Source organism: Anomaloglossus baeobatrachus, chromosome 4 (genome assembly GCF_048569485.1).
Source record: "Anomaloglossus baeobatrachus isolate aAnoBae1 chromosome 4, aAnoBae1.hap1, whole genome shotgun sequence".
Lineage (NCBI taxonomy): Eukaryota > Metazoa > Chordata > Amphibia > Anura > Aromobatidae > Anomaloglossus > Anomaloglossus baeobatrachus.
Window position 1 is genome coordinate 659,300,745 of NC_134356.1, and position 11,749 is coordinate 659,312,493.

At 51.4% G+C, this 11,749-nt stretch overlaps 1 protein-coding gene across 1 annotated transcript in view; it reads left to right on the top strand.

Moving 5' to 3' along the window:
- Nucleotides 1-6,794, top strand: part of DNM2 (dynamin 2) — a 103,837-nt gene extending 97,043 nt beyond the window's left edge. The window contains exons 19-20 of the mRNA XM_075343896.1: nucleotides 3,791-4,042; nucleotides 5,524-6,794. Coding sequence (XP_075200011.1) covers nucleotides 3,791-4,042; nucleotides 5,524-5,593 — 322 coding nt within the window. The 3' untranslated portion in view covers nucleotides 5,594-6,794. The remainder of the gene's footprint in view (nucleotides 1-3,790; nucleotides 4,043-5,523) is intronic.
- Nucleotides 6,795-11,749: the final 4,955 nt, after the last annotated feature.

Sequence of the window (11,749 nt, forward strand, 5' to 3'; positions counted from 1 at the left end):
AAGATCAGATCCGAGTGCAGCCGCATCATACTCGTCGCTCCAGACTGGCCGAGGAGGTCGTGGTATCCGGATCTGTGGCATCTCACGATCGGTCGACCGTGGTCACTGCCAGACCGACCAGACTTACTGTCCCAAGGGCCGTTTTTCCATCAGAATTCTGCGGCCCTGAACCTGACTGTGTGGCCATTGAGTCCTGGATCCTAGCATCTGCAGGATTATCTCAAGGAGTCGTTGCCACAATGAGACAAGCTAGAAAGTCGAATTCGGCTAAGATCTACCACAGAACGTGGAAGATTTTCTTATCCTGGTGCTCTGCTCAGGGAGTGTCTCCCTGGCCATTTGCATTGCCCAAGTTTCTTTCCTTCCTGCAATCGGGGTTAGAAAAGGGCTTGTCGCTCAGCTCCCTTAAAGGGCAAGTTTCGGCACTATCCGTGTTTTTTCAGAAGCGTCTAGCACGTCTTTCTAAGGTGCGCACGTTCCTGCAGGGGGTCTGTCATATTGTGCCCCCGTACAAGCGGCCGTTAGATCCATGGGATCTGAACAGGGTACTAGTTGCTCTCCAGAAGCCGCCCTTCGAGCCTCTGAAGGAAGTTTCCTTTTCTCGGCTGTCACAGAAAGTGGCGTTTCTTGTTGCGATCACATCGCTTCGGCGAGTGTCTGAGCTGGCAGCTCTGTCATCCAAGGCTCCCTTCCTGGTGTTCCACCAGGACAAGGTAGTGCTGCGCCCTATTCCGGAGTTTCTCCCTAAGGTCGTATCCTCTTTTCATCTTAATCAGGATATATCCTTGCCTTCTTTTTGTCCTCATCCGGTTCACCGGTATGAAAAGGACTTACGTTTGCTAGATCTGGTGAGAGCACTCAGAATCTACATTTCCCGCACGGCGCCCATGCGCCGTGCCGATGCACTTTTTGTCCTTGTCGCTGGTCCGCGCAAGGGGTTGCAGGCTTCTAAAGCCACCCTGGCTCGATGGATCAAAGAACCAATTCTAGAGGCCTACCGTTCTGCGGGGCTTCCGGTTCCTTCAGGGCTAAAAGCCCACTCAACCAGAGCCGTGGGTGCGTCCTGGGCATTACGTCACCAGGCTTCGGCTCAACAGGTGTGCCAGGCAGCTACCTGGTCCAGTCTGCACACTTTCACCAAGCATTATCAGGTGCATACCTATGCTTCGGCGGATGCCAGCTTAGGTAGAAGAGTCCTGCAGGCGGCAGTGACACCCCCGTAGGGGAGGGCTGTTTTGCAGCTCTAACATGAGGTATTTCTTTACCCACCCAGGGACAGCTTTTGGACGTCCCAATCGTCTGGGTCTCCCAATAGAGCGCTGAAGAAGGGAATTTTGTTACTTACCGTAAATTCCTTTTCTTCTAGCTCTTATTGGGAGACCCAGCACCCGCCCTGTTGTCCTTCGGGATGTTTTTTTGTTGTTTGCGGGTACACATGTTGTTCATGTTGAACGGTTTTTCAGTTCTCCGATGTTATTCGGAGTTAATTTGTTTAAACCAGTTATTGGCTTCCTCCTTCTTGCTTTGGCACTAAAACTGGAGAACCCGTGATACCACGGGGGGGGTATAGCCAGAGGGGGAGGGGCCTTGCACTTTTAATGTAGTGCTTTGTGTGGCCTCCAGAGGGCAGTAGCTATACCCCAATCGTCTGGGTCTCCCAATAAGAGCTAGAAGAAAAGGAATTTACGGTAAGTAACAAAATTCCCTTCTTATTGGATCTGGTGAGAGCACTCAGAATCTACATTTCCCGCACGGCGCCCCTGCGCCGCTCGGATGCACTCTTTGTCCTTGTCGCTGGTAAGCGCAGAGGGTCGCAGGCTTCCAAAGCCACCCTGGCTCGATGGATCAAAGAACCAATTCTTGAAGCCTACCGTTCTGCTGGGCTTCCGGTTCCATCAGGGCTGAAGGCCCATTCCACCAGAGCCGTGGGTGCGTCCTGGGCATTACGACACCAGGCTACGGCTCAACAGGTGTGCCAGGCAGCTACCTGGTCGAGTCTGCACACTTTCACCAAACATTATCAGGTGCATACCTATGCTTCGGCGGACGCCAGCCTAGGTAGAAGAGTCCTGCAGGCGGCAGTTGCCTCCCCGTAGGGGAGGGCTGTTTTTGCAGCTCTAACATGAGGTATTTCTTTACCCACCCAGGGACAGCTTTTGGACGTCCCAATCGTCTGGGTCTCCCAATGGAGCGCCGAAGAAGAAGGGAATTTTGTTACTTACCGTAAATTCCTTTTCTTCTAGCTCCTATTGGGAGACCCAGCACCCGCCCTGTTGTCCTTCGGGATTTTTGGTTGTTTTTCGGGTACACATGTTGTTCATGTTGAATGGTTTCAGTTCTCCGATGTTACTTCGGAGTGAATTTGTTTAAACCAGTTATTGGCTTTCCTCCTTCTTGCTTTTGCACTAAAACTGGTGAGCCAGTGATCCCACTGGGGGTGTATAGCCAGAAGGGGAGGGGCCTTACACTTTTTAGTGTAATGCTTTGTGTGGCCTCCGGAGGCAGTACTATACACCCAATCGTCTGGGTCTCCCAATAGGAGCTAGAAGAAAAGGAATTTACGGTAAGTAACAAAATTCCCTTCTTTCCTCCAGTTGACCTCTGGGACCTCATCTGGGGTCTACCATTTTATAGCATCCCCCTTTGAATCTATCCTTCTCTTTTTTGCCTTGTTTTCCTAAACGTTTTTTCCGGCGATAAATCCCCCCCAAGTCGATCCTTGGAACGAACAGCCCCGTCTTGTCGTCCTTTCACCTGAACAGAGTTATCCTGCATCCAGTTTACAATAAGATGGCCTTCTCTGACTCTGTTCTTCTCCTTCTTGTCTTCTGACCAATCTCTAAAATCTTTTGTACCTGGTCAGACTGCGTCTCACGCCTCTTTCTTTCCAGAACAGCCTTCCTAGGTGCTCAACTTCCTTGTTTGTGTCCCAGAGAGTCCTCATAATGGTCTTCAGTCTGGATTAGCTCTACAATTCTGGACGCTTATTAGGTTGAAGATGTCCTCACCGTCGTTCCAATTCTCATTTTCTGTGTCTAGGACCTCATAGACCTTTCGTCGTCCAGCCTCTATTCGGCAGCTCTCCCGGTTGCTTTCTTGTTATCTGGTCTTACCTTTTTCCAGGTTCTACTGAAGTCCACACCTTCTTTATAATTCCCTAGGCCGAATGGTTTTACAATTTACGGTGGCCGGATTCCGTTTGTAGTATCTTGCCTCTGTTCTTTTTTTTTTTCTAGTCCTTTCTCTTCCCACCCTTGGGGGCTCCTTTAGGATATCCCATAGTTTCCTGTGCCCCCCAATGAAGCGATAGAGAAAAAGAGGATTTTGGGTACTCACCATAAAATCTTTCTCAGACCCTTCATTAGACAACACAGCACCCGCCCCTTTATAGATGTCTCTGTTGGACCAGACTATATTTATTTTAGGCTGCTTCTCCTGCTGCTTTCACAGGGTGGGGTGGGTGGGTTGTCTTCTACTGAGATCACTTTTTTTTTTTGCATAGTGTCAGCCTCCTAGTGGCAGCAGCATACATCAATGATTTCCAGTGTCCTCTAATGAAGGCTCCGAGAGAGATTTTCCTGCGAGTACCCAAAATCTTTTTTTCCTTTTTTGAAGCACAGTGAGGTTCAACTTAAGTGACAGCAAGCAGAACTCTTGAAAATGTGAGACTTTATGGTGAGGGGGGCAGTTTTGGTATTTTCTTGTAGAAATCTTAAGGTGCACTGTGTCGGTGCCAGAGACAAAGAAGTAATGTTTTGTTTGATTTTTTTTGTTTTTTATACTGCTCCAGCCCGAATGTACAGAGGAGACCGGCTGCCAACATCCTGCCTCCAAGCCGCCCGCCCGCAGTACGGGGTCCGACTCCTGGACCCCCACTTATCCCTGTGCCTGCAGGAGGAGGCAATGTGTACCCACCCATCCCATCCCGCCCAGGGCCCACAGCTGCCTTCCCTGCTGCTAACAATGACCCATTCTCTGCACCACCACAGATCCCAAACCGACCGGCTCGTATACCCCCGGGTGTACCTCCCGGAGTTCCCAGGTAAGAAGCCCCCTCTGTATTGTACCCTGTGCCTGGTGATTATCCTAGAGACGAATCAGAAGTGCGGAATCTCTGTATATGAATCATCCGCACAAAGAAGCCCCTCATTAGCGATCGGAGGTGGGGAGCGGTCAGTCCCCTAAATGCCGCCATCAATCTCGGGCACTGGCATGTAAGACGCACTATCCTGGAGGCGCCCGAAATGCCCTTTGGCTCTTACACAGCTCAATTTCAGGGTGCCGATGGGAAACTAAAGGCCCTCATGACCTCCATCTTTGTCGTTCTGTGGCCACTACCAGCCTCAGGCTGAGCCTCATAGGAGTCAATAACTTTCCCTATACAGTGTGTCCACCCATATCCTGTCCACCGCCGTTAAGATGAGAATGGCGGCAGCTATAGGTATAAAAGTGGTGTCTAGGTATAGTAAAGTAGCCATGCGCTACGCTAATGAAACCACCTATAGCGCCACCTGGTGGAAAACAACGGAGTTAGCATTTTTATTTCGAAAACGGAACGAGATAGAGAAAAAAAGGGAATTACAAAGTTGTAGAGCATCATCAATTCAATACGACTCAACACCTTGCATACAGAATTGATTAAACAGATTAAAACGTGTAAAACTCACAAGGCTGCGGACGTGAAGCGATACCTCATGGAGACCTTCCTACAAGGCATTGGGTATGGTGGCTGTGTGGAGTGGCCTCCACGCTCACCTGACCTGACCCCATTGGACTTCTTTCTGTGAGGTCACATCAAACAGCAGGTGTATGCGACCCCTCCACCAACATTGCAGGACCTACTCCGACGTATCACAGATGCTTGTGCAAACGTGTCACCTACCATATTGCACAACGTGCAGCAAGATACAGTATGCCGTGCAGAGGCCAGATGTGCATTGCAGCTGACGGGGGCCACTTTGAGCATCAAAGTTAAATGAGCGCCATATGCGTGACCAGCATTCAATGTTCTGGGGGGGGGGGGGGGGTCATGGGTCTCATATCATAGCATTTCTGTATGCAAGGTGTCGATTCGTATTGAGTTGATGATGCCCTACAACTTTGTAATTCACTTTTTTTTCTCTATCTCGTTCCGTTTTCGAGATAAAAATGCTAACTCCGTTGTTTTCCACCAGGTGGCGCTATAGGTGGTTTCATTGTGTAGCGCATGGCTACTTTACTATACCTAGACATCACCTCTATGCCTATAGCTGCCGCCGTTCTCAAGTTAATGGTGGTGGACAGACTGTATACTGCAACACATAGATTTATAGACTTGCTGTAAGATAAATTGCAGGTTCAGATCCTCTAAGGGGACTAAAAATAAAGTTTTTAATTTAAAAAACATATTTGCGGAGCGCAGAGATTATTCATGTACAGAGAGCTGCAGTCTGTCCGTATTTGCCTCCCGCACCCTAACCATCTTTTCTTTCTTTGTCACATCCCTAAAAACATTTTTTGCACCTTTTTTCTTCCTTTTTGCAGCCGGAGACCTCCCGCCGCCCCAAATCGGCCCACCATTATCCGACCTGCAGAGCCCTCCCTACTAGACTAAGCACCGGGAGGGGAGATTAGAGCAAAGTTTTCCGCCGCCGCAGTCCTTGTTTGGGAGCCGGGGGGAGTTTGGCGCAGGCTGCACAGACACTGTAGTGCCGCCCCGGTGCCTGACCTGTACCCTGCTATCACCGCCGCTGCCGACCAGTCCGCTAGGAATAGACTTTACACAGCTCCACGTGATCCCTGACTGGCAGCGGCTTCCTGCAAACGGCGGCCGACCGGCATCCATTACACATGGCGTTTCCTTTTCGACTCCACCTTTACGGCTTTATCAGCTGTTGGAGGAAACTACAACTCCCAGCATAACACCCTGCAGTGCTGTAGTTTCCTCTTAACAGCTGGAGGGGCCCCACTGACGGCGCCCAGCTGCAAGGGTTAACTGGGAAGTGAAATCTATGATGTGATGTCAGATAAGAGAAATACAGGGTTAAATTCTATGGAGAGCGGGGGAGGGGGGTAGCGAAATGTAAAGTGCTCCCCCCCCCCCTCCAAGTACGTGCTGACGTCCCCCCGCTCAGGTCCTGCCTATTGTAAGCCCGGACTTTAATGTTCCTAATGAAATGATTGTACAGTTTTTGGATCATCCCCCAAAAAATTGCATTAATTTTCGTATATATTTAACAGTCGCTATAAAACTTATATTCTCCGAAGATTACTTTTTTTTTTTTTTTTCCCCCCCTTCAGAATTTAGAGTTGAGGTTCTCTATAAATCAGTGCCTTCTATACGGATCGGGGTCCTCCTCCTAAGACTTTACACACTGCTTGGCCCTGGGACCGGAGCAGGGATTGGCGCCATAATGACGGGCACTGGTCGGGCCTACAGCCTCAGATACAAGCAGTCTGTACAGTTATACCCATCAGCTGTACACATCGGGGGCAGCTAGGGGTTTGGGCTGTGACTTGGGGGTCTAATATTCAGAGATGGGAGCAGCTGCCCTCAAGTGCTGGGGAGGGGGTTGGGGGGGTCACACACTGCCCCACTAAGGAGGGTCCGATCATGTCTGCGTTTCGTCAGTCGCAGGAAGAGGGGGAGCGTCATGGACTCCGTGACCGATCTTTTTGTAGCATAAAGGAGCAGCTGGTTTGTTACCACCAAGAAAAGCCGCACAATATTATTATTATTCTACCTTTCCGAATCTGTACCTTATTAATAAACTAAAATAAAGGGAACTTTATCCTCCTGGTGATCAGTGATTTCACTTCTGGGTGTCGGTCTCTTTACTATGGGTGCAATTATTGTCTGGTGTCTTGTGGCTGTTACTATATCATGTACCAACAATACTCCTCCTATTACTCCATATATCCTCCCTATATCTCCTCCTATTACTCCATATATCCTCCCTATATCTCCTCCTATTACTCCATATATCCTCCCTATATCTCCTCCTATTACTCCATATATCCTCCCTATATCTCCTCCTATTACTCCCTATATCCTCCCTATATCTCCTCCTGTTACTCCCTATAGCCTCCCTATATCTCCTCCTGTTACTCCCTATATCTCCTCCTATTACTCCATATATCCTCCCTATATCTCCTCCTTTTACTCCCTATATCCTTCCTATATCTCCTCCTATTACTCCCTATATCCTCCCTATATCTCCTCCTGTTACTCCCTATATCCTTCCTATATCTCCTCCTATTACTCCATATATCCTCCCATTACTCCATATATCCCCCCTATATCTCCTCCTATTACTCCATATATCCCCCCTATATCTCCTCCTATTACTCCATATTTCTTCAGCGCTCTATTGGGAGACCCAGACGATTGGGGTATAGCTACTGCCCTCTGGAGGCCACACAAAGCACTACATTAAAAGTGCAAGGCCCCTCCCCCTCTGGCTATACCCCCCCGTGGTATCACGGGTTCTCCAGTTTTAGCTTTGTGTGCGAAGGAGGTCAGACATTCCATGCATAGCTCCACAGATTTTAGTCAGCAGTAGCTGCTGACTGTTTCGGATGGAAGAAAAGAGGACACATATAGTGTTCCCAGCATGCTCCCTTCTCACCCCTGGATGGTGTTGTAAGGTTGAGGTACCTATTGCTGGTACAGGGCTGGAGCCTGACATGCTGTTTTCCTTCCACATCCCCTGGTAGGGCTCTGTGGAAGTGGGATCCTGCCGGCCTCTCAGCTCTGATGCCGGGCTCCATCCACAGACCCATTAGAACCTGATGGAGACGGAGCAGGAGTACGATCAGGGACAGGCCCTGCATCATACAGGTACTCTGTGTCCCCGGCAGGCACAGACACACTCCGGGCTGGCTGGGTGTTGTAGTGCGCCGGGGACCGCAACGTGGAGTTGGTGTCCCTACAGATTACTGGGGGACTTTTTTGTGTATGGGAACGCAGCGCCGACCCCCTCTGGACCGGGCGGCGCTGCTGTGACTTGTGGTGCGCCGGGGATCCGCCGTCCGCGCTTTTACGGCGGCGGCGGTTATAAATTTAGTCCCCGGCTTTTTGGGCCTAGGACGCCGGCAGCTCCGATTCGTTCCCGCCCCCACCCTGTCATTCAGGGTAGGGGAGAGACGCTGTTCGCTAGCAGCGACGAGGGCTGGAGCCTGATTTACATGCTCCAGCCCTCTCACTTGGCACAGAGGGAAGCAGGCTTCCCGCTCTTGGCCAGGAACGCCCAGGGCCCGCCCCCCTTCCTCTCTCGAGACGCCGGCAGCCATTACATGCATGCCTGGCTGGAGGAAGGACGCAAGGCTCTGGGAGACCTGGACTAGGGGCTATCTGGCGACCACACACCCGCTTCTTTAAGCGGGCGGTAAGCGATTTTTCTGTGCTGGTCCCTCTAGTGCCTCACGGTGTATCGGTGTACTGTGTACAGATATATAGATATTGTATTTCTTGCACTGTGAGGTTGCTTCTGGCTGCATATCCCAGATCGCTCTGTGGAAGCAGCAACATGTCATCCTCAAAACGCAAGGCGGCCAAGGCAAAAAGGGCTGTGTATACTGCGTGTGCTGCATGTGGGGCTAATCTACCAGCAGGCTCCGATGACCCCCATTGTGTGCAATGCTCCGACCCGGTGCTGCTTCGCCAGCCGGAGTCAGGAGAGGTAGCGACCCAGGCTGAGACGCTTGTAAGTTCTGCCCCGGTGACAGGGACAGACTTTGCAGTTTTTGCAGATAATATGTCTGTGTCTATGGCAAAAATCCTTGAAACCTTGCAATCTATGCATGGGGCTCAGTCTCTGGGCACGGCGAGGCCTCTGTCCTCAGGTCCCCCTTACTTGGAATGTATCCAGCCCACAGGGGGGTCCCCGGCTTCACAGGCCGAGGATTATGACTCAGATGATGGCCCCAGCCACCCTAAGCGAGCTCGCTGGGAAAGACCCTCGACGTCTTCACACTGCTCAGGGTCTCAGCGCAATCAGTCTCCCTGTGATGTGTCTGATGAGAGTGATCAGGAATCCACTCCTGGAACCCCTCTCAACCTGGATACCCCGGATGGGGATGCCATGGTAAACGACCTTATCTCAGCCATCAATAGGCTGTTGGATATTTCTCCCCCAGCCCCTTCAGCAGAAGAGGCGGCTGCGGAGCAGGAGAAGTTTCGTTTCCTTTATCCCAAGCGTAAATTGAGTGCCTTGTTAGATCACTCTGACTTCAGAGAATCAATCCAGAAGCACGACGCTCACCCAGAAAGGCGTTTCTCTAAACGATCTAAAGATACGCGTTTCCCTTTCCCCCCTGAGGTGGTCAAGCGCTGGACACAGTGTCCAAAGGTAGACCCCCCGATTTCCAAACTTGCAGCTAGATCCATAGTTGCAGTGGAGGATGGCGCTTCACTTAAAGATGCCAATGACAGACAGATGGACCTTTGGTTAAAATCTGTCTATGAAGCTATCGGCGCGTCGTTTGCTCCGGCATTCGCAGCCGTATGGGCACTCCAGGCTATTTCAGCTGGCTTAGCAAAAGTGGATGCTATCATGCATCCAGCAGTGCCGCAAGTGGCGCACCTTACCACGCAGATGTCGGCGTTTGCGTCTTACGCTATCAATGCGGTCCTAGAATCTACCAGTCGCACCTCAATGGCGTCCGCCAATTCGGTAGTTTTGCGCAGAGCCTTGTGGTTAAAGGACTGGAAAGCAGATGCTGGTTCCAAAAAATGTTTAACCAGTTTGCCTTTGTCTAGAGATAGACTGTTTGGCGAGCCATTGGCTGACATCATTAAGCAGTCCAAGGGTAAAGACTCCTCTTTACCACAACCCAGAACATCCAAACCTCAGCAGAAAAAGTGGCAGCAGAGGTTTCAGTCCTTTCGAGGTTCGGGCAAGACACCATTTACCTCGTCCAAAGGGACTCAGAGGACGCAAAGAAACTCAGATTCGTGGCGGACTCACACACGCCCCAAGAAAGCAAATGGAGGTACCGCTTCCAAAGCGGCTACCTCATGACTTCCAGCCCCCCCCCCTCCGCATCGCCGGTCGGGGGCAGGCTCTCCCGCTTTTCCGGCATTTGGATGTCACAGGTCAAAGACCGGTGGGTGACGGACATTTTGTCTCGCGGGTACAGAATCGAGTTCAATTCTCGTCCTCCAGCTCGGTTCTTCAGAACCTCCCCACATCCAGACCGAGCAGATGCTCTGCTGCAGGCGGTGGATTCCCTAAAAGCGGAAGGAGTGGTGATCCCAGTCCCTCCTCAGGAACAAGGGCAAGGGTTTTACTCCAATCTCTTTGTGGTTCCAAAAAAGAACGGCTCGTTCCGTCCTGTTCTGGACCTAAAACGGCTCAACAAACATGTGCACGCCAGGAGGTTCCGGATGGAAACCCTCCGCTCTGTCATTGCCTCAATGTCCAGAGGAGACTTCCTTGCCTCAATAGACATCAAAGATGCTTATCTCCACGTGCCAATTGCTACAGAACATCAACGTTTTCTACGTTTTGTGATAGGAGACGACCATTTTCAGTTCGTAGCTCTTCCATTTGGTCTGGCGACAGCCCCACGGGTCTTCACCAAGGTCATGGCGGCGGTGGTAGCAGTCTTGCACTCTCAGGGACACTCGGTGATCCCTTACCTAGACGACTTATTGGTCAAAGCTCCCTCTCAGGAGGCATGTCAGCACAGCCTGAATGCTACGCTGGAGACTCTACAGTCTTTCGGATGGATCATCAACTTTCCAAAGTCGATCCTATCACCGACTCAGTCACTAACGTATCTTGGCATGGAGTTTCATACTCTAGCAGCGATAGTGAAGCTGCCGCTGAACAAGCAGCGGTCACTACAGACAGGGGTGCAATCTCTCCTGCAGGGCCAGTTGCATCCCTTGCGGCGTCTCATGCATTTCCTAGGGAAGATGGTGGCAGCCATGGAAGCAGTTCCCTTTGCGCAGTTTCATCTGCGCCCACTTCAATGGGACATTCTCCGCCAATGGGACGGGAAGTCAACGTCCCTGGACAGGAAAGTCTCGCTTTCCCAGACGGCCAAGGACTCTCTACAATGGTGGCTCCTTCCCACCTCATTATCTCAGGGAAGATCCTTCCTGCCCCCATCCTGGGCAGTAGTTACGACAGATGCGAGTCTGTCGGGGTGGGGAGCAGTGTTTCTCCACCACAGGGCTCAGGGGACGTGGACTCCGCAGGAGTCCACCCTTCAGATCAATGTTCTGGAAATCAGAGCAGTGTATCTTGCCCTACTAGCCTTCCAGCAGTGGCTGGAAGGAAAGCAGATCCGAATCCAATCGGACAACTCCACAGCGGTGGCATACATCAACCACCAAGGAGGGACGCGCAGTCGGCAAGCCTTCCAAGAAGTCCGGCGCATTCTAATGTGGGTGGAGGACAGAGCATCCACCATATCCGCGGTTCACATCCCAGGCGTAGAAAACTGGGAAGCAGACTTCCTCAGTCGCCAGGGCATGGACGCAGGGGAATGGTCCCTTCACCCGGACGTGTTTCAGGAAATCTGTCGCCGCTGGGGAGTGCCGGACGTCGACCTAATGGCATCCCGGCACAACAACAAGGTCCCGGCATTCATGGCGAGGTCGCGCGATCAAAGAGCTCTGGCGGCAGACGCCTTGGTTCAAGATTGGTCGCAGTTTCAGCTCCCTTACGTGTTTCCGCCTCTGGCGCTCTTGCCCAGAGTGCTACGCAAGATCAGATCCGAGTGCAGCCGCATCATACTCGTCGCTCCAAACTGGCCGAGG